We start from the raw sequence: 27877 nt of genomic DNA on the forward strand, positions 1-27877 counted from the left end.
TCGTGTGGGCAGTGCACGTTGATGATACTGTAGTTGAAGAAACGGCCCTTAATACTCAACTTGCACATCCTCGCGTTGATCGGCTGCCAACCAATCACGCGTTGGCGCAATTTACCCAGCACTACAAAGCCGGTTCCCAGCTCGTTGGTGGTGCCACAGCTCTGGTAGAAAGTAGTCGCTCGATGCCCGCTTTTCCATACCTTTTGTCCCGTCCAGCAAAGTTCCTGCAGTGCTACGACTTCGAAGTTGCGTGGTTGAAGTTCGTCATAGATTAACCTATCGCAACCCGGGAAGCCGAGCGATTTGCAGTTCCATGTTCCGAGTTTCCAATTATAGTTCTTATTTCGTCGCGTAGGTCTGTGCCGATTGTTCCGATGCGTATTTTTTCTTCAGTATTTGCAACTTTGATTTTTTTTTTCAGGGTGGCTTGTTGGGCCTGCCCCAACCCCCTGTCTCGCCGGGAGACCATCGTGCACAGCTCTGTTTAGAGTCCCACGCTGGCACTAGGACGGTGATCAGCCGCTCCTAACATGGAGAACAGACGCCGTTTTGAGCCGCACCTCCATGATGAACAGACGCTCAGGTGTGGTAAAGCATTTTCTCTATCATCGTACTATGGTAACCGCGCCAGTGTCCGCGTCGCATCTCTTCAGCTGTGTCGATGTTTCAGCTGGTAGTCTTTTGTTATCATATGACTCGAGGAGGCGTGAAGTAGGAACTTGTGAGGACCAGGGCTAGGTATTCCGCTCCTTCCAGGTTGTCAACTCATCATTTTGTAGCCCAAATACCCAAAAACCACCATAATAAGGCCAATACCGAAACCAAATTCTTCAGAGTCCTGTCGCTTTCCGACCCATCACATTGACCAACTGTACTGCGAAGGTGTTCGAGCGTATCGTGAACCTAAAATTAACTACTGAGCTAAGGTAGAGTCGAACAGACGACTCAAAAAAGGCAACACGCCTTCAGAGCTGGCCGGGACGTCGATAAATACTTGGCGGAGTTGGATAGGTCACTGCCTAACAGAGATGACCATTGCTGGATAACATCGCTCGATCTCTCGAAGGCGTACGACGCTACTTGGAGATTTGGCATATTGTGTACTCTACGAAAATGTCAGATCGACTCGGCAATCATCACTTCGCGGTTTCTCTATGGCATTGGACTTGTCAGCAGAGCGAAGAATTCCGTCTACCAAAATCTTGCACCCGTCTACAACCGGATGGTCCGGTTCGCCTTTGGAGCATACGTCACCAGCCCGATTCCAGCGATTAGGGCTAAAGCGGGTACCTTACCGTTTGACCTCCTGGTTCTTCAGACTACAGTTTGTACTGCCATCCGCATGCAGGAGAAGGATGACAGAAATGTAGACCTTCCAGTTGTACTACGAGCATCCGACTGTCTTATGATGGTTGATCTACGACTCCCGAACATCGCTGTGCGGACACGGTTCACCAACTGAAGATGGCATGAACCCAAGCCACGTGTTGTGTGGGACGTGAGAAGACAGGTGAAAGCTGGAGATCCCCCCGGAAACAGTGCGCCCCGTTGTGCAGGAACTCATAGCAAACCGGTTTAATCGTGCTTTGGTTGTCTACACTGACGGGTCAAAGAGAGACAATGCAGTAGGTGCAGGTGTATTCTGCGACAGTCTGCATAGAGCAATAGGCCTTCTGTCACAGAGTAGCGTCTTTTCGGCGGAGGCCTTTGCTATCAAATCGGCTCTCAACACGGGTATATCGAATGAATGGGTCAACCTGTCCGACTCTGAAAGTTGCCTTTTGGCCATAGAAAGCGGCAAATCATAGCATCCCTGGATCCGTGTCTATGAAGAAGCAGATAGACTCGTCGCACACAACAGTCCGCCACTCAACGTCGCCATCTCGAGGAAGGATGCCATCAAGGCAATGCACCATGTCATTCGTCTGCTATGGAAAGAACGGAACGGAAGTCAAGTTTAAAGAGCTTAAACGCGAAACCAAAAAGTGGACCGACCAGAAAAGTTCCGTCGACCAGCGAGTGCTCACTTGGCTGCGCATCGGCCATACAAGGCTTACACACGAGTTTCTTTTGAAAAAAATCTTCACCGCCACAATGTGAATACTGCGGAACGGTCGTGGATGCACGCCACGTGATTCTGCACTGCAGGGTGTTTGAAAAAGCCAGGATAAAACACGAAATTGATTCAACCAGCCTACATGCGCCGTTATGCAACGACGATGACAAGGAAAGTGGTTGTTGAAGTTTCTGTAGGAAGTCAATATGTATCGAAGAATCTAAAGGAAAAAACAGGAAGATGATCAAGAGGAAACAGTAGAAGACGGAACGGATGAGACGTGGTGAAGAAAACGAAAAAAGATGAAAAGGATAACGGGATGGAAACTGACGAAGAAGAGAGCAAAAGAAAATGCAGAAACTGCGAAGAGGAATGAGCGGAAACAGAAGAAGACCAAGCAGAAGAAAATTAATGGAAAATGCAACTGTGCGAAAATTAATGAAAAAATACGAAGATGCGGATGAAGAAGGTGAAATTCACCTGAAATTCAGGTGAATCAGTGGTGAACAAGGAAACCAACCGGTACACACATTTACTGGTACGGTCCTCAAAATCGCAACTCGTGTGAACGAATTTTGCACACAGTGTAAAGTTTTCATTTCGTTTACACGGTAAACGAAACTGAAACTAAAACCGGGCCTCGGTTTCGAAAACACAACCGAATCCATCAGAACCGTTTACACGTGTAAAAGAGTTTGGGGTCGGGTGTATGGAATATCAACCACGGATTCGGTTCAGTTTTTGCAAACCGAACCTGGTTTTTGCTGAACATGGTTGAACGGTTTGGCGAAGAAGCTGTAAATGGAGGTGAAGTGCTGCCGAATGTGCAAGTGAATTAGAGCTTAGATGATCAAAATTCAAAGTGCAAAACTGTCAAATACCCCACAATATTGGTATTTTTGGAATTGTGGTGACATGTGGGAACCGGAAATCGATGTCTGACGTCACTTTGAAATCCAAGATGGCGGTTTCCGGTTAGAGAAAAACTGGGAAATACTGTCAAATACGCCACCATATGGATATTTTTGGTATCGGGATGACGTGTAGGGACTGGAAATCGATGTCTGACGCCATTTAGAAATCCAAGATGGCGGCTTTTGGCTAGAGAAAAACTGAAAAATACTGTGAAATACCCCAAAATATGTTAATTTTTGGAATTGTGGTGACATGTAGGAACCGGAAATCGATGTCTGACGCCACTTTGAAATTCGAGATGGTATCTTCCGGTTAGAGAAAAACTGGGAAATACTGTCAAATACCCCACAATATGGGTATTTTTGGAATCGGCACGATGTGTAGGGATGTCTGACGTCATTTTGAAATCCAAGATGGCGGCTTCTAGTTAGATGACTGGAAATGGCTGTCAAATACCCCACAATATGGGTATTTTTTGGAATCGGGATGACGTGTAGCGACTGCAAATCGAAGGAAGTCTGTTGGGCCGTTTGCTATACAGCATCTACACTTCCAACATTCCTCCCCTTTGGAGGCATCAGACATTGATTTCCGGTTCCTACATGTCACCACAATACCAAAAATATCTATATGGTGGGGTATTTCACAGTATTTTCAGTTTTTCTCTAACCGGAAGTTGCCATCTTGCATTTAAAACTGGCGTCAGACATTGATTTCCGGTCCCTACACGTCATCCCGATTGCAAAAATACCCATATTGAGGGGTATTTGACAGTATTTCCCAGTTTTTCTCTAACAGAAAGTCGCCAAGATGTTTTGAGATAATTTTAAAATAATATGGGTAGAGAACTACTTTGGCCTAATCGCTCATTTTGGGCCTATCGAGCAGAAAACTTCAAATCAATCCATGATTTCAGAGTTAATAAGTCAACTATGCGTTTAGTACGACACTTCACTTAATATGCTACCGAACGAAGTCAATGAGAACGCGTGATATGAAGGTTTGCACCCATTATTCTCAAAAACAAATGAAGCGCTCCGACCGAATCAATTTTTAACTTCATCGGATAGGCCGAAGTGAATTCATTTGCGTTTCAATGGCGTTTAAATGCGTTAGGCCGAGTTTAGAATTCGTAGGCCGAGTTTGGCGTCAAGAAGCAGTGTTAGACTTTTGACAATATCTCGACGATTGGTTTCTCTTTATCAAATCGTACGGTACGTATGGAAAGGTAAATACATTTGGAGGCCATCAGTAATAATAACATTCCGTTTGGTGCTAAACTGCGCTAGATTAAGAAATACTAAGTGCGGGTTGGGCTTCATAGGCCGGATATAGGGTAGTTAACCCTATATAAAATATATTAAAAAAAAAATCTGGCACCACTTGCACGTTTATAAAATAACAACCCGAAAACACACCCGCCATACAACCTTGGTTCGGTTTTGTGTTTTTCAATTTTTACATACCAAACTCGTTTACCGGTAAACGAAAACCAAACATAAACCGGGGTGTCGTATAAACGAAACACGCGTTGGTTTACAAGCTTCGATGGAAACACAACCAGCATCTAAACCAAACACGATGTGTAGGAGTCGAGAACACGTGTTGTGCTTTGCTGAACCGCACCGGTACGCAACCGATTTTTTTTTTCCCAACTCTGAGGTGAATCAGAAGAATTATTAGAGAAGGAAAGAAGAAGACACGGGTTCCAAACGAAACTCGAAAATCACGAAGAAGGTGAAACAGACATAACTGCATCCGGATGTAAAGCGTCTTATATAAATAACAACAACAACAACATCAAGTTAATGCATGAACTATATCACTCGGTTTGAGAAGAGTGCCATTTTCTTTTACGAATACAATAATAGATCAAAGCAAATGAGTACCAAAAACGAGTTTTCAATTTGACGGTTGGAAGCATATACGGCCACTGAGAATAACTCAGAGAGAAAGTTACTTCTACTCAAAGGTATGGAGAATTAATATCTAAAACTGCAGGTACTCAGCTCTGCGAATACAATTGAGTAGAAGTGACTCTCTCTGTCTCTCTGAGTTATTATGAGCGGCCATATAAAAACAGATGCTATGTAAAAATGACTCACCTATACAACCTAAGATCCAACATCTTTACATAATCACCGCATTTTGGCACAATAGCGCAAACCTCGATGATTTCGTAGCAATATAATACCTACTCTGTTTGTCTTATAAAGGGTTAACCCTTTATAAGACTGAGGAAACCAAGCCTGGAAACAACTCGTACTACAATAAAAAAAATTAAGTTACTTGGTGTAATGAACAAATGGAATTTTATTTTTGAAAAATAAGCCAAATCATTTTTATGGAAAAAAAAGTGTCAAAATTTAGGTTTTTCTCCATCAAAGGTTAAAGGGGTGTTATTTTTCTGGGTGCGCTTCTAAATTCCTGGGTTCTTGACCGCTGATTTATCAAATATTCAAGGTTTATCAGTATATTTTTGAGCTACACTGTTGGAAGTTAGAGCAGTTTTAGTAAATCTCTTCTTCTTTTAGCACCTTAAAACAAACTACTATATTTTAAGAATAATAAACCAACTGAGCTGAGATTTCATTTCTCATAGATTGTTCAATTGGCATTAATTCTACTCAAACACGTTCAGTATAAACATTGTTATAATCAACATTTTTTTTGCTCGTTAATGGCCGTTAGTTGACACAAACACTGCTCTAAATTTGTCATTTTTCGTTTGTTATGGCTCAGCAAAATAAGGAGTGTTGACAATTGCCAGAATTATCCAGCAATTGCAAAGATATTGTGAGAGAACGGAAAACAATATGAATTGTTGGTGGCAATATAGTTTCGACTGCCTTACAAAGGATTAAGCAAACAAAATGTCTTCTTTCCCCATGATGTTTTTCGACGTTTTTGATCTGGAAAGACAACTGTTCTTAAGCGATCCTGTTTAGTTTAGATTTATTTTAATAGACAGAATATGGATTGTAGCTCGTAATGCCTTTATCACTGTTTTCTTAGCGTGGTTACCATAACGTCGGTTTCATACAATACTATCGTAAGATGACATTTTTCACTTTTGTGATTTTGTGCAGTTGCATCCCACAAAAAACACATTTTGAAATTCATGAAAAATCGAATGTTCTAGGTAGATATGCCTTTCCAATTTTTTCTTCAAAAATGCCAAAAATAAAGCAGCATCATTGGTACATTTTGAGTTGTGTGTATGTTGCCCATATGAATATGCTATTTTGTTTTCCTGAAGCATGTTGTTTTTACGCAACTCAAAAAAGTGATCCTAAAATGTTTACTGTTTTATTTTTTGATCGAATATTTTTAGAGAATAAATGAAACACATTTGACTCTGTCCAATGGAAATGAAAAGGTTCATAAAATTGAAACTTTACGCAAAATGCAGAAGTTTCCTTGGATCCGAATTTTAAAATTCACAGATTTGGAGTTGTGACAGTATTGCACGAAACCAAGGATGTAATGTGGATTGATTGAACCGGTTTTAAAATCTGTTACAAGATCACATGATGTTTTGTGCTGAAATCAGGTGAATCTTGCCAATTTTCAGATAAATACTCTTTGATCTTCAATCGTTCCTATAAACTGCTAGATAATTAAGTATAATGAACCCAAATAACATGATGAGTAAACATCTTTACAATCAAAACCAGTTATAACAAAGGTTTTTGTGTGTTGTTTGGGGAAGACATTTTGTGTTAATTTCGACTTCTTTTTAATAACTGTGGCGTCAAATTAAAGTTCGGAAGGCTGACTTTCGAAATAGTAGCTCAATATCTCGAACCAGGGCAAATCTAAGTGATTTTTTTTTCATCAGAGAAATGCGCTTACACTCGCTTGAAGCATCAAAAAAACAAACTCATCTTTGAATAACTGTGGTCGTCCTGAAAAGGACGGTTTTGTTTGTTTGTCAAGAGAAAATAAATCTGCAATTAATCTTTCTTCTCGGTCTTCTTGGGCAGTAGGATGGCCTGGATATTTGGCAGCACACCACCCTGAGCGATGGTCACTCCGGACAGCAGTTTGTTCAACTCTTCGTCGTTGCGGATGGCCAGCTGCAGGTGCCGTGGAACGATTCTGACCTTCTTGTTGTCACGGGCGGCGTTTCCTGCCAACTCGAGAACTTCAGCGCCCAGATATTCCAACACGGCAGCCAGATAGACGGGAGCACCGGCACCAACGCGCTCGGCATAGTGGCCCTTCCGGAGCAGACGGTGAATGCGTCCGACTGGGAACTGCAATCCAGCCCGGTTCGAACGGGTCCTTGATTTTGCCTTAACTATTCCTCCTTTGCCACGAGCAGACATGGCTTGATGTGATTCGGTAGATGACTTGTGTTAAAATGAAATCAATAGCTAAAGGCAAAAATCGCACTTTTATCGTTTGGGTGAAACAATGGTCTTTTATACCAGCGTCGAGTAGCGTATTTTGTATACAAGGAGGGTTTAACCATCACTATATAATAGCAAAATACAGAAAAGGGTACGGGTGTTGGTTGCTATTCTGTGGGTATAAAAACAGACGACCTTCCGTGTCGAAGAATATTAGTTATTTTCTACTCAAGTGAACAGCTTTATCTACAATGGCACCGAAACTCAGTGGAAAGGCCGCTAAGAAGTCCGGCGAGGCTCAGAAGACCATCGTCAAAGGCGACAAGAAGAAGAGAAGGCAACGCAGGAAGGAAAGCTACGCCATCTACATCTACAAGGTGTTGAAGCAGGTCCATCCTGATACCGGAGTCTCTTCGAAGGCCATGAGCATCATGAACAGCTTCGTCAATGACATCTTCGAACGTATCGCTGCTGAGGCGTCCCGTCTGGCTCACTACAACAAACGGTCGACGATCACCTCCCGCGAAATCCAAACCGCTGTCCGTCTGCTGCTGCCGGGTGAGTTGGCCAAGCACGCCGTCTCCGAAGGAACCAAGGCTGTCACCAAGTACACTAGCTCCAAGTAAATTCGCAGTACCTATTCAAACAACCGGCCCTTTTCAGGGCCACCAAAATGATTTTTAACTTGAAAGAGTTCAAATTTTGGAAACAATTTCTTCTTTAAATGGACATGATGTGTTGGGTATAGCAGCTGATATTGGTGTTGGCGTATTGTTTTATAATGGCCGTGGCTATTGTTTTTGGTTGAGTTGAAATGCATTCCAAGTTATCGGTTCTTTTCAAGTTCGCTTTGGTTTGGCCACGGTACAATTATATAAATTACTGGAAACGCATGGTAGCTCACTAGTGGCTGTCGAGGAATATAAGCTACCAAGCGTCCACTTTAGATGGATAGAATAGGACAACCAAAGCTTATATAGAAATTTAATGGTGAATACAATTACAATGCTAATGATCATCGCCCGAAACAGGAGTATGCGAGGAGGGACTGGGCTAATTGAAATAGTCGTTTATAAGAAAGATTGGATATCGAAGAGCATAGCATTTGAACATTGAAAAGATTACACTTCTCACAAAAAACCAAATTGATCAACCAACGATGAGAAAACTGCAACGAAGTCATAAAGAGCTATTGTTCATATTCTGTCACATAAAACTTCTACTAACACTACTCATTTTCGCATAGTCATCTTTGCAGATCAAATAACAAAAGGTGTATAAGGTGTGTAGCTTTGAACGCAGAGAGCATCGAGTTATGATACCGGAATATTCAAGAGAGCGTCATCGCGTTCGAGCCTGCATACATGTGGTACTGGTAATAGGCCAAAATTTTGCGCTGTTATTTATAGGAGAGGAGTTTTAAAACACTTATGTTTTTCAAATGAAATACTTTTAATTCATTTGATTGTTACTGTTACTGTGATCAAAAATAAAAATCTACCTGTTTGAATCACTTTTGTTTAGATTTTTTTTTGTTAATTTTAAATATTTAATATAATACATCTATTGAGTAGCCTTTGAGCTTTTATCCTCCTTAGAATAATCGAAAAAAAAATTAATGCTTTGAGAAATGCAAGCATTCTGAAATTTCAATCCCATACCTCACAATGTAAAATTTTGCAATCTACGTCATTAAGCCTTTTCTTTTTAAAATGGCCACCAAACGATTCAGTTTTGATGGTCTATAGCAGCATTTCTCAATCTATGGAAGTTCAGACAGGATGGCCATTGTATTTAAAATTATCCATATTGAGTTACAATAACAACCTGTTTCAAGAGACGAACCAGCTAAGGGCTGTAGTCTCTATAATGAAGCAAAAGAAGAAGAAGAACCTGTTTCAAAATCAATTAGGGATTTTGAATGCCTTTTATTGTGATTAATTAATTATTTTGGTGGTTTATGGCGTTTTTAAGACTATTCCATAATCTGATTTCAGATAGACTTTCTAAACCCAGTTTGGATAGTCCATTTTGACCATCTTGGGTCCTTTTTTCGTTTCATTATTATTATAAGATTTTTAGTTTTCAAGATGATTATATAAGTTGTCATTTTGAGTGTCGATATTAACATAATTTTGGCATTTTTAAAGCTAATCTCGGCCATTTTAATGCTATTGTGGTAATTAATGGACTAGTATAGCAATTGCGTTTTGAAGCTATTATTTCGATTATACGTAATTTTTAACCTTTTAAGGTTCATCCTTAGCTTTACAAGTTGGCCCGGAGTCGTTGTTTTACAATTTCTTCGTTTTGGGTTGCCCTATGTAGGTTTAATACTACTTTGTCGATTTGATACCACTTGATGCGTTTTGATGTATCTCTCAAACATTTGAGATCATTTTTGTACATTAATGGCAGATTTTGGACTGATTTGGAATTCGTATTTAGTATAGCATGTTTGGTTGATTTTCGTTGTTTTGGGTCGCAAAAAAACAAAAGTTTAAGAACCGCTGGCTTATAGCATAAAGATGGAATGGTGGTCCTAAGCAGAGTTGCCAACAGTCTTATAAAAATCACCGACAAATTAGACCCAAACAAACTGGAAGAAAATTGAAATCTCATTAAAATTTGATTTTCAAGTTTGCATTGCAAATCTCTGAACTATTCAAGATTTTTTACCAAAGTTTTCTTTCAATTTGTTTATTTAGTTTAGCATTGATAAACAAACTATACGGTGCCAAGTGTTTTTAAATCAATACTGACCTAAGAAGTTGTAGCATAGCTAATCAACGCTTAAATTTTTAAATGGAAAAGTTCACTAAATATTGCAGTACAAAATAACCTATCCATCAGAATTGACAAATCTGATGTCCAATAGAATCAACCATGGCAATTGAGAACTTTGATCACAGTATCACACCAGCCAGCAACGCAACAACAACTGGAAAGTAAAAACTAAGTGTGAGTCGTCTCCACGAAGCCGTTGTAGAGAGATTCTGTGACACTACCCCGAATGTCACTACCCCGAACGCCATAACCCCGAACGCCGTTACCCCGAACGCCGTTACCCCGAATAGTACACTACCCCGAATGGCCATTACCACGAATGGCGACTACCCCGAAATTAAGACAAATAGAAGAACAGCAAGGGATAAATTTTTGAGAAGGAAATTTTCTTTTCTAATTAACCACTTCATTCGAGCACTTAAAATGACGTTTACTACCACTCGAACTTTGAAATAAAACATTATTTTGAGATTTTTTCTTCTAGAACCTCGAGAAAAGTAGCCAACATTTGTGCGTTTTATAATTAAAAATAGAAATTAGTTGGTCCAGTTTTGTGAAATCGCTGGTAGAAAGTCACGCCAAAACTGCTTGACAAAGTGGTCAATTTATACTGAATACAAATAATAGGATTCTATAACATTCCCCAGAAAACCATTCCCCCGAAAACCATTCCCCAGAATCTCATTCCCCAGAATGCACCATTCCCCAGAAAAGCATATCCCAGAATGAACCATTCCCCAGAATGTACCATTCCCCAGAAAAGTATGCCATGTATTAGATTGACTATTTTTGTTTATTATAGTCATTCCTGGAATATTCTTTCGCGTATATAAAAAGAAAAGAAAAACTTATTAGGATATGTTTATAAATTATGTAGACAGTTTAGGGAAGGGGGGGGGGGGGTGTTGGCAATTGTGCACGGTCCATACAAATTTTAAAAATTTTGTATGGAAAATTGTCTACGCAGGGGAAGGGGGGGGGGGTCAAGAATCCCAAAAAAACTGTCTACGTAGTTAATGAACAGCCCCTTAATGGCTCAAGGGGGTTTCCCATCTTTGAAAATATAACAATAGGAAATAATTAATTCTTTGGATATACGATAAAGAAGGGAATATTCCCTTCTTTTAATATATAAAAGAGAAAATAATCAATTCGTTAAATATATGATAAAGAAGGGAATATTCCCTTCTTTGAAAATATAACAAAAGGAAATAATTAATTATTGGATGAACGATAAAGAAGGGAATATTCCTTTCTTTGAATATATAAAAAGAAAATAATTTATTCTTTGGATGTATGATAAAGAAGGGAAGGGAATATTCCCTTCTTTTAATATATAAGGAAAATATGTAATCAATAGCTTTTGGCAAGGGATTCGGGGTAATGACCATTTAGGATAATAACGTGTGGAATAATGTTATAAATTTGTAATCGATAGTTCAACGTTCCATGCACCGATTTTTCAATCCATAACGAGAAATTCTTCAACTCAGGTCTAGACTCAGGTCGAACAATTCTTTGATAAGGTTCAACAGTTTCCGACTGGTATTGCATATTGAATTGGATTGCATATTAGACCCTTTGGCTTTTTAAATGGTGAACGAAGTGCTCGAAAACTTGAAGGTTGTCATTTTCTAAAGAGCTTTAAAATGGTTTGGAATTGATAAATACATAGTTCCATAAAAGTAAACGTAGTGTATCATCAATTTAGTAAAGTGAAACTAATCAGAGAGTTTAATCACAGACAACAGACATAACACTTTGAAAAAGTTTTTCTTGAAAACATAGTATCTCAAAACATAGGACCTCAGTAACGACATCTCTCGGGCTTCTCGCGTAAAACAAGCTTGCTCGCTTGCAAGCTTCAAAATTCCAATAAAAAATTATCATTTGTATTCAGTATAAATTCCAAAACGAAATTTCCTTCTAAAAATGTACCCTTCTTTTGACCCCTTGCTGTTCTTTCACTTGTCTTAATTTCGGGGTAATGGCCATTCGGGGTAGTAGGGCATTCGGGGTAATGGCCATTCAGGGTAGTAGGACATTCGGGGTAGTGGCATTCGGGGTAATGGCGTTCGGGGTTATGGCGTTCGGGGTAGTGACATTCGGGGTAGTGTCACAGAATCTGTAGAGATTGTTCTACAAAGCTGAATATTCTACAAGACGTTTGTAATCAGTTAATTTTTCAACTTATGAATTAGCTTTGACAGGAGGCGGCTACCTAAAAGCTGTAAGAAGCAACATCAATAGCATCAAAATCTGTCTGGAAAACAAGATCCTGTCGTTTCGTAAAATGATCTATTGAGAACTGGCAAAAGTGGCAAATAATTAAGGTCTAACCCCTTCGATTATCTTCCTCAGCATCAGAGAAAAATTACATTAGGTCAAATCTACGATGCAATCAATTTTACGCGTATTATAGATCTTCCAGATAACCATCCGAAAACCGTTTGAAACTTATGGTTTGATGATAGTAAAATTGATAGTTGGTGCATCATTTAATGTTGTTGTTAAAAATGTAGGCACCTAAAATAATATATCCGAACCTATAAATTTGGCGGATGTTCCGTTGGAACCGAGTTTCACATCAGGAAAAATATATGTTCTTGTATTTGGCAATATTCTAGTTAATAATTCTTTGCATTTTAACACCAAATACACGATATTATCAATTTAACAGATGTTCCGTGCCCTCCAGTGGATCACCCAGTGATCACTCAGAGTCGTTAACAACCCTTTGTTGTATTTGATATCGTTCTAAAGAAAATTCCATAGATTCCCTCAATCACACATGTGATGCAATTCGTTTTACAAATGTTTACAGTCTACTAGAGGATTCCTCAGAGTCTGTGACCATATTATTTCTCAAAAGTACCAAGTCTTGTTAACTTCAATATTGTTGCAGAGTAAATTAATTTCCTGTTTCAACCAAATATTCAAAGCAATTAATGGTATGGATGTTTCTGATTTTGTGGAAGACTTTTGACAACCCAGAGTTTATGAGAAGCATTTGTATCACTATCAAAATATTGTTATATTTCTTATGGTGGCAGTGAGATAATTATTAGTCAAAACATTGAACGTTGCATTGAAATACTTTGAATCGTATTTAATTTAAATGTTCCCTACCTTCACATCCGTTGAACCCTTTTCAACGGCCATCTTGTTATGGCTATATCGCAGCATTGCCAATAATGTATACATACATACTAAGTAAAAGTGAAAGGAGATCAGCAAAATAGAGCACATGCGATATGACAATGGAGTGATGATCGTTAAGAAAATACCCGGAGATGAGCACTGTTAATTTTCCGCACTGTTGTTACAGTTTTATATGACGCAAATAGAAACTCAAGAGCATCATACAAAAGATAATAGACTTACGTTGAAATTTCGTGGAAAACATCAGAAATAACATGGAATAATTTTGGGAGACTAGCAGTGGTTCTGACTGGAGAAATACGAAGCGTTAGAGAGAAAAAGTACAAGGTATTCCAAAATAAGCAATGAACGACGGTGGTGAGAACTTCCCAATTATTCCCTACAAACTGAATATCAAAATTAAACTTAATACGTGCCAGGTTTGAAAAGAATATTATCGAACCTGAAAGTGAGCATGTAATACCAATATCCATTTGGTAACGATGATGTATGCAGGCGTGGCTTATTGTGGATGAAAGTGATCTCGGAACGGCTCTCAACTTATAGTTATAGATGCACTTCCACAGTAATTAATTGAGAGGTTACTAAGCAAATATTGTATTTTGTGTCTCACGCACAACGATACTGTATGAAAATAACCTACACGAAAGATTTCCGTAAGCAGACTGGGAATTGAACCAACGACCCCTGTAAATATAGCAATGCATACCTTTTTTAAATCAAATTTACACAGCCATCAATGTTAGGAATTTTTCGGGTCTTCCAATGGGTCATCTAGTGATCACTCAGATCCAATTACCAACATTCATATAACAAAAAAATGGTGGGGTTGTGTACAAGACACGACCGCAGGGTTGACGTAGACTACTTAAAGCTGTGTAGTGAAATGCTCGTGCATTTTTTCTAGATATTGATTTAAAATACAGTAGAAGTAACCAATGATTACGGTCCTATGTACATATTTTGGATTTCCTACTTAGTAAAACTTGGTTAAATTCAGGACCTCATAAAAATGCGAATACATATTATATTTCATTTGGTTCCTAAATAACAATCAGATATGAGTAAGGCTTTCTTCAGGTGATTCATTGAAGCGTCCAACAATGACCGTCACGATGGCTGATATTCCCTAGCACTTCAAGATTTCTAGGACACAAATCTTGGACGGTTGTGACATCACTCATGAAATCGAAACTCCTTGTGTACTAGACTGCAACAAACGTGAAGTTCCAGTTTCTTTGTTATAAGTTTTGTGAGAGCTGATATCTGTACTCTTGAAATTTTTCTATGGTAATGAGATTGATCTTCAGCAATTCAACTTTAAAACGCTAAAAATAAATGCACACACAAAAACGGAGTGCACAATTTTGCATCAATGTTATGCAAAATTTTATAGTAGATCGAGATGATATCAATTTACCATCCCTCCAATAAGTTCTCGGTACATCTTTTATCTACCGATTGAACAAATAAAAAAATACTAAGGTTGTGTTCCATTTGGAAAATTTTCACTTTGATTTGACACTTCGAAAATAAATTAAGATGTTCGAAAATCCCTCTGTTGTTGATCGGTCGATTTTCGAGAAAGCGTCTGTAAAACTTGATTTCTTGTCTGTCAGAAATAAGTTTGCTGTAATAGCAGGTTTATTTGAAAATTTTCCATTGGTCAAATTTAAGTAAAAATTCACCAAATGGAACACAGCCTTAATAACTTGAGCACAGAATCGTTTCTTGTTGTGTTTTAGATGCTAGATAAAAACTTCTTTTATCGATATGTGTGCTGAAAAAACTTGGGCCGAGTGGATTCAAGGAGAAAATCGACGAAGAGAATCTTGTCAGTGTTACTTAGGACCTAATGCAATGTTCAGCTTGAATTGTTTCGCTTAGCTATAAACAGAAAATCGATGAAGAGAATCGAACATTACAAGTAGGCCCTTTTGAACGCTCACTGTCGAATTTCAGAACCTAGCACTGAAAATAAACTCGACGGTACCTCTATTTATACTAAGAGATAAGCATTGCAAGTCCCTCCTACTTGAAGAATTATGCAATAAAACTGGGGTTGTATAAACCGTTCTATAGCATAATTTTCCAAGTAGGAGGGACTTTCATAGCTAAGGCCATTTCAATTGTTGGTCTTGATTTATCCTTTTTATCACCACAGAAACACCCCGTTCCCGTTTTCTTATGCAAAATAATGAATGTGCGTTCACAAAACGCACGAAATCTTAAATAACCATATAAAGATTTTTTTAATTCAATCCATAGATTAAAGATGTACCGAGAATTAAAAGCAAGGATTACAAGCTAAAATGTTCTGATCGCGAAATATTGACTATCAATACCGAAATTTCGCATAATGTCCAACCCATTTTGCTGCTGTCTTTCAGTGTTGCTTAATAATTAGGGAACTTTCATCAATAACGTAGTAAATAGTTGAGAGAGGAGAGGGGTTTCAGAAGTTGGGATCGGCCATGTATTAGGTGTATTGCAAAATACGCTCTGAGGGGGAAGGGGGGTTAATTGGTCAAAAATATACGTAATTTATGGATGGCCCTAATTTTACTTCCAAGGCTGTGTCACAATGGGTGAGTTGAATTTAACTCGTGGTTAAAAGTGACAGATGAGTTATCGAATAACCCTGCTATACGAGCGTGGTTATTTCGGACCGACTAGAAGTTAAATTTTGGTAACCGTGGCTGAGTTCTGTATACTGATGAATTTCCGGCATTTTCGGACATTGAAAATAACTCGGAAATTGGTACACAGCCCATCGATTACTTATACAAAGGAACGTTTCAGCTTTTGTAAACAACGCATTTATTAGCTAGAAAAGTTCTGAAGAAGATAGATTGACAGTTCCGTTAGAGTACGGCAGTGTCAATATTGAACAGAAGTTGAAATTTAGCGACGGGGCATTAATAGTGATAGTGATAGTGGCTTACCACCCATTGTAGCACGGAAACTAAGTCCGACAGCAGTGGGCTCTCTTCTCTGTTTGTCTTGATCAAGCTTAATAACCTCTAATTGTCCTCAACAAGTCGCTGTATGAAGGGCCAACAACTGATTGGGTAGATAGATAGGCAAAGTCGTCTATACGCATCTACGGAACAATAAAGAATCTCCTTCCAGCAACTTGATCAGCCAATCGGTCAAAAAGACAAGCTCCCAAACAGGAAGATGCCCCAATGAGTGGGGAGAAGAGCCCGCCCTTTATCCACGAAATGTTATCAACAAGGAGTTGGCTCCCACTCTCCCCGTCCAAATCGCTTCAATCGGGTGTCCTGTTGGATCGTCCCTTCGCTTTTATATATGTATTTCAATGTACATACGAGTTGATTGTTATGATTATTGTCAATAATACTTACATTTCGATATACTTATCATTACAGAAACCAATCTTGAATCGTAGACCAGGTCATCAACAATACACTCGTTCCGAGACGGGGCTCTGTAATAAAGTCATCTTCATGCAAATGACAAAGAGATACAATCAGGATTAGTTTTTTTAAGTATAAGTACACGCAAACCAAAAATCTATTACAATGAATGTTAGTTCCTTTTCCTATCATCCTCTGTTCATGAACATCGCAACGAATGTTAGAAATTGACCATGCAGGCGATGTAATGGTTTTTTGTCTTTTTTTTATTTCGTGTTCCATCTACGCTTTCGACAATACCAGTAAGCTTGTAGAACGACGCACATTGTAGAACATTGTAGAACGACGCACACACTTGTCTCGAATCTCTCCAGCAGAAAAAGCATATGAAGTCGAGCATGCGAGAAAAAAAGCGCTTCATGTTTGCTTTTAGGCTAACCATATTCAGAAGCATGGAGAGAGCAGTGGAGAAAGCACAGGTCTGATAGCCGCAACGTCCGTGGTTCGAGTCCAATCGGCAACTTTTTTTCTATTTTTTTTTCGACATAATCAATTTCACTCACTAATACACTCCACATTTTTCGGTCTCAAATTTTCTTACATCATTGGAAATGACGTTCAATCAAATAATGGAATGGAATGATGATGGAAAAATGAACAAATGCCATTCGTTGGAAGGATTGAATCCATTTAGAACATCTTCAAAACAGTAGTGGCATTATAGTCATACATTAGTTGCGCAAGCTAATCATATATAACTTGACATATGTCAAATATAGATCCCACCTTTTCCGCTATTTTTTTTGCTATAAATGAGTTGAACATAAGTGACTAGATGTAAATTTTCACAGCTGAGATTGTCATATATAAGTTATGTAAACCAGTTTATGACAAGCTGAGTTGCTTGGGATGGGACTTACATTCGCAGCAGCTTTCTGTACACCGAAAACCTAAAATCGAACGATGAGAGAGATCATAATCGAAGCAGCATCGTGCGCCACCGGAACCGGATGCAGTCCTTGACAGCCAGGAGGAAGTTCGGCAATTTCCGTTTCTCGTCTTCACCTTCGCTGATTTATTTGTGTTCTACCGATAAAAAAAAAACAAAGCACGCTGGGAAGAGGGAAGCATGGTGAAGGCGTTGCGTCAAGTAAAATCTCTATCATTAACTGGGAAACCTGGCAATAGATGAAAAAAGGAGCTTAAAATAATGAACAATGTTCAGTTCAGAGCCGGCCCAAAAGGAAAAGTTGGTGATTGATTTTGTCGCCATTGAAAATTCATTTTAAAACACTAACCAGATGAAAACAAGTGTCTGTCTGCGTTGAACAAATTTAAATTGCAGTGATTGTCAGAACTATCCTGAACTTCTTTTGCCGCTTCTTGTGGGAGCAGGATGGACCCCAGTAGAATCAGCACTGCATCAGTCAGCCAGGTGTGACCGTGCTTGATTGAAAAACTTTTCCTTGCCAGATTTCGGGACATTTTGCGTCGATGTCAACCAAAATTACAAAGTTATCCAGCTTATTCCTCAGGGAAATGACCGGTGAATGTTTGCATAATGGCACAGGTTGGTGGACATTTTCGGTTGGAAGAATGAGCCTTTAAATAATCCAATTTTTCATAGTTTTAACTTTTCAACCGAGCATAAGCTGATGCTGCATGAGATGTAACCTGTTGCTGGTTTGCTAGCAGATAGCTGGGGTATTGAAATGGTAACGAATGAAGATGAAGCATTCAAACTGACATGATACACTAGATCATATAATTCCGTTTGTACAGTTGGACTGGATCCAAAATGCACTTGATGCTCATCGTGTTATTTTTTTTAAGCGAAAGAGCTTGCCAAAAGCGGAAATAGGGTAGCGTGCAACTTCACCTCTGCACACTGCTGTGGTTGCAATGGAATATCGGCATGGTGGATTCCTGCAACAGATGTTGCTAGGAAAAACAGGAACGACATGTTGTTTTATTTATTATTATTATTATTATTATTATTATGATTATTATTATTTTTATTATTATTATTATTATTATTATTATTATTATTATTATTATTATTATTATTATTATAGGTAGTAGTAGGTAGTTAATTTATCTTTAAGGAAAAAATACACGGAAATAAAAAACTTCGTAAATTAATATTAAAATAAGAAAAACAATGAGTATCTCAAAACAGTGGTAGTGGAACGCCAGTGTTGTATTTCTGGGTGGGTGTTTTGTCATGATTGTTTGTCTGAATGCTGATAATGAATGCAATTGGAGTAAGTTAAACACAATTGAATTTTATGCAGTAATTTTTTTTATTATGAGAATCTCGTCAAAGCAATCATTGGAGTCTCATAATGAAATGCAAGAAATATGTAGTGAAATGGAAAAGATTTCGACCAGATCAATTGCGGAAATGTTTGGCGTGCAAGGGAGTTCCGAATATCCATAATCGACCATTTCTAAGCTTGCACAAGGCTTTCACGTGCAGAATCCTGAATTGACCTTATAACGTAGCCGTGTACCTTGACCTATCCTGGTCGCTGCTGGCGTGAGGAAAGAATGTATGCTATTACCGCTACTGTTTGTCATCGGAATCACAAAGGAGCATCACATCGATTCCAATTTTGCTGATGTTGTTGCTCTATTAACACAACGGAACTCTAATATGCAGAGTAAGCTCGAAGTGCTAACCGAACCGTACCCATTGAAATAAACTTCTAACTCGAAAAAAGTTTTGTCAATCGTGTACTTGCCTGCCTGACCCACAGTGAAACCTAGGTACCTAATGCATTTCATAGTAGAAAATTTTCGTTTATTTATGATACAAAGTTCCGAACAAAGCAATCACTTTTACATTTCGGAGCAGTTCGCAGCTTAATTGCGTGCATGAGTTCAATTTATGTTCATATTAGAGTCATACATGCTCTTTAACAAGTACTGAATCATCAACAAAGTAATCAAATATAGTTTTTTTGCTTAGAACGACACATTCCATGACTACTTGTCATTAAGGAAAAGCAAGCAACATTAGTTGAAATAAATAGCTACAATGTGCCTTTCTCAACAACTTAAAAAATATATCGGAAAAACTGCGTGCCTTTGCAAGGGAATCGAAAAAATGGCCGAATAGCGCACTACCAGTCTAAGGTCGAAGTTTTAACAGCCCATAACCACGACTTATCACAAACGCTGAGTTGCCCTTTCACATTTGAAGCACTTGCTGACTAGGCTGACGAAGATAGTAACGCATTAACCACACACACCAGTCGCCCAGGAGCTTCTCTCTTCTCAACAAGCATAGCCTAGTAAAAACGTATCCTACATAAACTACTGTAACTACCGATGGGAGTATCTGTCCCAACTGGGGGCCAAGAGCAAGTCCATTCGGTTGACCACATACTCAAACATACACCGGAAGCAGAACCCGGCAAAGGGCTACGGTAGTTGTCCGCTCAAAAGTGTCATATTTCACATCCCAAACGGTCTCCGGCTCGTCTCGCAGTCAGCATTTTGCACGATTGTTGAGAGATTTCCGGTTTGGCTTAAATGCGGAAAAACGGCCATTTCGAAAGCACACTTGCAGCAACACTCACCGACTCTGGCACGTCGCCCGATCGTCGGTCTGTAGTTGAGAATAATTTAGAATGACGAAGTAATGAATCTGAATGGGAGGATGCGACCGGTGGATGATGGTGATGGTGTGGGTGGCAGCGTTGCTAGTTTTACATATTAATCTGGATTTTCCGGTTTTTTAGTCATATTTAAAGATTTTTTTTTAAATTTCATGACCAACAATTGAAAAGGTCTTTTCGAGTGAGTAGATTTATTTCCTTTTAATTCCGTTATAGTTTCGTATCCTTTGACATATACGCATATTTCGTCTTCTACTTGTAGACTTCATTGGTGCCAAGTAGTCAACACCACTTGGCACTGATAAAGTCTACAAGTAGAAATACGCGTATCTGTCAGAAGATTAACTATTATAACGGAATTAAACGGAAATAAATCAACACACTTCAGAAGGTCTTCATAAAGGGATTCCGGATATAGGTTCGACACAATTAAAAAATTGAAAAAGCCTCTTCAGCTTTTGTTATAAAAACTTCTTGCGGCCATTTCTTGTGAATCGGAGCTTGTTAAAGCATACCAAAAAAAAAAAAACTATCATAAAGGTGAAGCTTTCTCCTACCTACTACCATAAAGGTACCTATGGTACCACTTCTAACCTGCTACCGAAAAATCTCCGACAATATTTTGCGAAATCGTTCATGAAATTTGTTTGTAGCACTATAGCAAACGTAAAATATTAATTTTATAGTTGTATTTTATGTGCGAGCTAATAATTGCGCATTAGAAATTTTGGAAATAAACATCCATTAGAAATAAGGCTTCCGGAGCGATTCACCTTAAATTGTCTGCTTGGTTAAAAAAGGCCAAAATCACTCGATATTGGCCCTTTAAAAAACATTAACGTAGTGAGGCAGGCAGAGCACATTTTTTAATAATTTTACCTCTTTCTGTAAGTTCAGTTAAGCTCGATGATGGCAACTAATTTTCCTAAAGATTGACTAAAAGTAAATTGGTACGCCCTTCGCGCGCCGCTAGTACGTCTCTAGTGTTGGGAACTAGGGGCAAGACAGCTTTCAATCATGAGTAATTTTTGAGCAAATCTTGAGCAACTCTGAGTTACTCGCGTTGCTCAATAATGAATATCTTTGTCAAAATGCCATCGCAGCAACTCAGTCAACGAGAGAAAATTGCGAAATATTTCTCACACATGTTTGTTTGTAGAAAGTTCAAAACAATTTAGTAATCTGCTGATACCTTGTTGTAATTTTCTATTGTTCTATCGTATCCGTTGATTACTTTGGTAAGCCATATTTAAGGAACATGTCGCTGGATTTTTTCCACACATCGCAGCCTGTTTCTTCAGTGGTAGTGAAGCATCATTTCTATTTCCGTTTTGCAAATTGAAAGTATACTCCTAATGTGAATATTCTTCCAAATACGTTATAGAGAGTACATATACCTACATGCTTTCAAAAAACAAATAAGTTGTTAAACCATATAAAAAATTATCATTTATTTCTTCATGAGGTACAATTTTTACGACAATGTCGGCATGATGAACATATTCGAAAGCCGAAGTGATGTGTTTATCTGAGTTATAAGTTATTGTCAAAATTCGTTTTAAATTCTGAGGTTGTACTGGAACTGTTTCGATAGGTGGTTATTTCATAAGGATGTGCAAATGGCTCAATCGGTTTCAGGGCTGTAAATACATGTACATTGTAACAACAAACTAGAACAGGTTTCTCTCCTTATTTACATGTTTGTGATGAGTTGATGCTCACTTAAAATTCAATAACAGAATAGTTCTTGATCATCTGGGAAAAAGAATACGGGATTTAATTAGGGTGCAACTTAACGACGGTATAAGTTATAACACTATGCTTCTCGTCACTATGTCGATGTCGATGTTGGAACATAAACAAATGTTTTCAGCTTGCATCAGTATCTACACATAATAAAACTGTTTTTCCCAGAGGCTATTATAAAGAAAATTAACTTACTTGAAATTAAAAAAAAAAATCTGTTCAGAATGGCTGGCGTTAGTGTGTTTGTAAAAATAACAGTTTGTAAAAAGTAAAATTCTGGCTGCTTCGTTATTTTTTGAGGAAATACGAGTAACTCACAGCTACTCAATGTAAATATATTAGCTCAGAGTACAGCTGACTTGCCCCTAGGTTGGGAATCGAAAATCTTTGACAGTGGTTTGTTTACATTTCTATAGAGAACAACTGGTGCAAGTTTGATCAAAGTAGTCGATCGCGTTCAGAAATAACGTCAAATGGAACTCGAAAGAAGAAAAAATATTGTGAACAAATACCTGGAAAATCCGGAGTGATCCGGTTCCAAGCTGGCTGAAGTGCTGAAGATACCGAAAACAACAGTTTGTGGAGTGCTCAAAACCTACAAGGAAACCCAGAGTGTGGAAAGGAATCAGCGGACCTTAATGAATTAAACATAATTAATTAAACTTAATGAATCACGAATTATAGCGTTGCTGGTGGTGTAGTGGTAAGCGTGATTATCTCTCACCCCAGCAGGCCTGGGTTCAATCCCAGTCGGCGCCGCCGGGATGTTCTGAGGCATAACATCTCTGATCACGTCTTTCTTCGGAAGAGAAGTAAAGCCATTGGTTCCCGTTCCATGAGTTGATGGACAGACCATGAAAGATCGTCCAGATTTTGTGGCTTCAGATGATTTTCAATAATCTCGGGCAATTTTTAATTCTTTATATTGGGATTTTGGATTTTTATTAAGAGATTCTTGTTAGTTTAACAATAATCCAAGAAAATCCTAGAAATGTGAAATAATGAAATCACTTTACTGGACCATGAAAAAATCAAGGCAAACGGATCTGATATTTTTTCTAGATGCTGATGCTTTATTTTTTTTTCATTGGAAAAAATGCGGAGCATTCAAGAATGTTCCATAAATATCAGGTAAAATTTTGAAACGCAAGAGACGGTGCGAGATTTTTTTTGCAAATTTAAGGAAATTCATGAAGTAATGGACACTTCAGGCAACTCAAGAGAAAGTCAGGGAATTTAAGAGATTTGAAGGGAAATGCAATGTGTTTCAAGTAAGTATCGGAAACTTGAGGAAAATTGTGGTAGCTTCAGGATAGATTGAAGAATTTAAATTCCTGGAATATCATCAGTAGAGTAACAAGAGATAATTACTAGAAAAATTCAGGATGGCTTGGTAATTAGTTCCTGGTAATGACAAGATTTTTGGGGACGATTCATGAACAAACTGCGGAGTAAAAAGCGAGGATCCAAGAATTCTAATCTAATCTAATCTAACACCAACAGAGCCAGCTCTTGAAAGCATCCTGGAAAATGATATATATATATCACATCATTTTTCTTGTCTATTTGATATATGTTTCACATCGAAGATGCGTCACACATAGCAAAACGGCCAGGCCTACTGTGCAGCATTTAAGGGGCAAGATGATTCAGAAAACATCGGGCCACGATGCTTCAGAATCCAATAAATGGATGAAACGTGAACATCTCGTACCGTACGGCCGATTTTGGTAATTATTTGATTGGTTGGCGTTGGAAGCATCAAAGCTAGAAAGATTAAGTTATGCTCCATTTTCTTCTGACGGTTGTAGCATGAGCTCTAACTCTTGTCCTAGCCTTTTATGACTTATGACTATAGTGCCATTACTCGCTTTCTGAAAAAAGAAGAGTGAAAGGAAAAGACGCAGGACCAAGGGAAAAGGATTATGTGAAATCTATGTACATAGACAATATTTTTTATTTTAAATATAGGTACAATATAGAAATGCAGAACGGCGTGGTCTTGTCACTATTATCAAGTCATAAAAAGTAACAAGGAATGTGATCCTTTGATTACTGGAAAATCCTGATGTTTGGCACTAGCAATCATCATCAATGTGAAAAAACTGGTGATCTCAAACTAGGCAATACCAGGGCCGACCGCGCCCTAACGCAGGTCAAGAAAGGAATGGGAAGGAATGTGTTGACGTGACACCTGCTTTGATGGAAGCCGAGCAATCCTCTGCACTTCCACGAGGAATCACTGGGATTTTGGGTAAAAGGGTTGGGTTTACAGCAGGGTTCGTTTTGGTAAACGATAAGCTGAAGTGAAATATAAATAGATAAATAAAGATAAAAAGACCGATCTCACCGAGTGACCAAGTGAATCTGTATCAAGCTGCCAAGCAAAGTTCCAGCGCAGTGGTCCAAATTGTTTGCTTAATGAGGATCAACATCCGGTCTGGCTGTCTGGTAAAACTTGAATGAAATGTCCTGAATCGAGTGCTCTCTTGATAGGTTCATCACTCCAACTTGCTCCTCAGTGCGATCAAGACATCGTGGGTCCAATGGAGGATTTACTTCGTTTTGTAAACTGCTTAAGCAGTGAATAGCAGGGACGCAGCTTTAATATTTCTTTGAGAATCTTGCAGGATGGCTGCTATATAGGCGAACTCGGCAACACTCCCTTCACCCTTTCTCCTCTATCCAACGCTGACCGATCGTCCAACACTCCTCCCCACCAACACAAAAAACTTCACTTCCTCTTCCAAACAAGCAACAAACGACTAAATATATGCACCAAAAATAGTTTATTGTCCGTTAGGTCCATTCCGGATCCACTATCATTAATGCCTTGTATATCGAATAATCACACTCGCGGAAAATAGAAAAAATCGTGACAGCTCTTGAAATGCCAACCGACCTCAGCTGGGCCTACTCTAAATCTCCCATTAAAAGGGAAGATCCAAGAAATTATATAAAATTACGGGCACTTCAGGGAAGCTTTAAGAACTTCAAGATGGTTCCTTTACGTTTAACGAATCTTCAGTATCTATTAAGAAGATATCCAGCAGTGAACTAATGAAAACTTCAGATAAGTCCGGAGAGCTTGAGAAAAAATATGGAGAATAAAAAATAAAAATAACCTCAGGCCTAGAGATCGTCAGAGAGGCTCTGATACCATAAAGTTCAGGAAAGTTCAGACTTTCAGAAAATTTAAAGATGTAGTTCTGAAAATTTTAGAAAAATGCAGAGATCTCCTGAAAAGATAAGAAATCTTCCGATGGGAGCTTTACAGAAGTCTAGAGATTTTCAGAGAAGTTTAGAAATGTTATGGACATTTTCATTTACTTCTGAACAGTACTACTAACAGGAGAACTGTGATAACTTCAGAGTAGCTTCAAGAACATCACAGAAAATCAGAGGGCTCACTTATGTTCAACCACTACTCGCTACACACCAAAAAATTCTGAATTTTACTGGCGGAGATGCGTATCTATACAGATAAAAAAAGTAGTGTAAATTTCCGTTACTATGATGCACATAAATTGGAGCGTCATATATCATATAAGTTTAGATTATAGATCGTGTAAATTTATGAGACATGTCATGCAATATTCCATATATTGTATGCAACTGTCCACTTTTGTTTGCAACATTTTTTGCAAGCTGTTAGTTTACGTGAAAAGGAAGTTTACATGTATGAATGTTTGCATGCATGGATGTTTACATCGCCAGTAAAATTCAGAATTTTTTGGTGTGTTTCCTTTGACAATGTACTCCTCTAACCTCGGGTAAGCCGCGAGTATTCAGCCCAACTCCTACTAGACATAGAAATAAGTTAATTTTGTTACCACCAATGAACAATGAATTATCGGCTTCGTAAAGCAACGCGATTGAGCCTTAAACGAACTAGATAAATTTTTTTTTATTACCTATAACACCAAAACGCTTCGATATAGAATGTTGGTATATTCTTGAAAGTTGATCAAAACTATCAAACCTGTAAGTATGCTGAAGACCTGATCCTTATATCTTTAAGTACAACCAATTGTTGAGATCCGATTTTGTTTCTACAGTTTTGCCATCTTATGATTCCTACAATTAATTATTTTATTCGGTGGTTCATTTTTTTTTTTCAATATATTTGGTTTTTGAATGTCAGACTTTTAACACTTGAATTACATAACTTTAGGAACATTAATTCTGCTGGTGTATATTTGTAAGATATTCCGTTTTTTTAATAAATAAAAAATTTCTAAGATTTACAAACCAATTCCTTCAAACTTGCAATTCCGACGGCAATGAAAACAATACTGGTAAAAACAAATTAGATGACTACCGTATGCGTGATAATGTTTGCACCATTGAGCAATGTCAAAATTAAAAAAAATCTCAAAAATTTCGTTTTCGAGTTTTTTTTATTTATTCAAAGGGGGATGTTTCTCAGAGTCTTAAACTATGTTAATCATCGATCGAATTTCCACTTGCTGCAATTACGGCCTCCACACGCTTCCGGAATGCACGGCAGATTCTAATAATGTAGTCTGGATCCATTTCTCTCCAGGTACAGGTCAATGCTGTACTCGGTTGGCGTTTACAACAGGCCTTAGCCTTCATGTCGCGCCATATTGAGTAATCCAGCGGATTAAGATCGGGGCTGGATAGCGGCCACATATCCTTCGCCCAGAACGGAAGATGTTCCTGCAACCACTTCTTACTGCGGTTCGAGGTGTGGCACGGAGCCCCATTTTGTTGAAATACATCATTTGGCTTCGAACCGTACTGTTCTTTGATCCACGGAAGAACAAACTTACTTAAAATCCCGATGTAAACCTCCGTGTTGACCTTGTCGCCTTCTGGAATGAACACCGGGTCCATTTTTTTGTCATCGGAAACCACCAATCCAAACACCATAACGCTAGCAGGATGCTTGGTAAGATACACGTTCTTGTGCTCGTCGGCCACGTCTTTTTACTTTTAGGTTGGTTCTGGAATTTGATACAGGATCGACGGTAAACATGATCTGGTCGGTGAAGTTCAAGATTTTCTTGCGTCGTTCGACTCGTAGCTCTCAGATGCGGTTGGTAATCATTTGAGCTTTTTTCGGTGCCCTCTACTTCGCCTCGCAATCTTCCTTTACGATCTTCCGTGCCGTAAAGTCACTGATCCCGTGTTCCTTTGGCATTTTCCTTAAAGAACGCACTGGATTCACCCGAATCTTCCTTTTGATAGCAGCGATAACCCTCGGAACCCGAGCTGACCTCGGACGACCTGTGGCCACCTTCGTGGATAGTTGTCCTTTCTTTTCTCGGTCTAAAACCCTTTTGACAGTCCACCGGAACACTCCCACGGCGATTGAAATGTCTTTTTGCGACATTTGCGCGTGGGACAAATCATGAATATGCTGCTACTTCGTCATGGTGCAACTGTCAAAATAAGTAAATCATTTTCTTTTATACACAGCCTACTACGGCATGAGCTATAGGTTACGTGCATGCAAAGAAAACTAAGGCATTGTATGCACAGGTGAAACGGGAACCTTATTTGTACGATGGTGCAAACATTATTACGCATACGGTACACTGAACGTTTTTTCAAGAGCGCTTTTTAAAGCAAGATTTCCACGTTAATCTTATTAAAAAAAACATTGCTTATAGGGGAAATGGATGTAATGTCGGCCTAAATGATCCTAATTTGGGCCCATACATAAATTCAGCAATCGACTAAATTTTCAATAGCGACCAAAAATATTCATCTACATAAAATTGATAAATAGCATATTTTTAGCGAAGGGCCCAATACTAGATCCATAGGCCAACATTAGAGCCATTTCCCCTATGCTTTAGAAATGAAATTGATGGTTGTGTGGAT

The 27877-nt window shown here is 38.6% G+C and overlaps 2 protein-coding genes across 2 annotated transcripts; one reads left to right on the forward strand and one right to left on the reverse strand.

The window, feature by feature from the left end:
• Window positions 1-6893: 6893 nt before the first annotated feature.
• LOC135704024 (histone H2A, orphon-like) lies at window positions 6894-7361 on the reverse strand. The gene has a single exon (XM_065225387.1). It carries the CDS (start codon window positions 7300-7302, stop codon window positions 6928-6930), a length of 375 nt encoding a protein of 124 aa, XP_065081459.1. The 5' UTR covers window positions 7303-7361; the 3' UTR covers window positions 6894-6927.
• A 198-nt stretch (window positions 7362-7559) lies between these two features.
• Window positions 7560-7989, forward strand: LOC135704025 (histone H2B-like). Its single transcript, XM_065225388.1, has one exon. The coding sequence runs from the start codon at window positions 7578-7580 to the stop codon at window positions 7950-7952; it is 375 nt and encodes a 124-aa protein (XP_065081460.1). The 5' UTR covers window positions 7560-7577; the 3' UTR covers window positions 7953-7989.
• The last annotated feature ends 19888 nt before the right edge of the window (window positions 7990-27877 follow it).

Source organism: Ochlerotatus camptorhynchus, unplaced genomic scaffold (assembly GCF_037179485.1).
Source record: "Ochlerotatus camptorhynchus isolate MF236.1 unplaced genomic scaffold, CSIRO-AGI_Acam_v1.1 ptg000229l, whole genome shotgun sequence".
NCBI lineage: Eukaryota > Metazoa > Arthropoda > Insecta > Diptera > Culicidae > Ochlerotatus > Ochlerotatus camptorhynchus.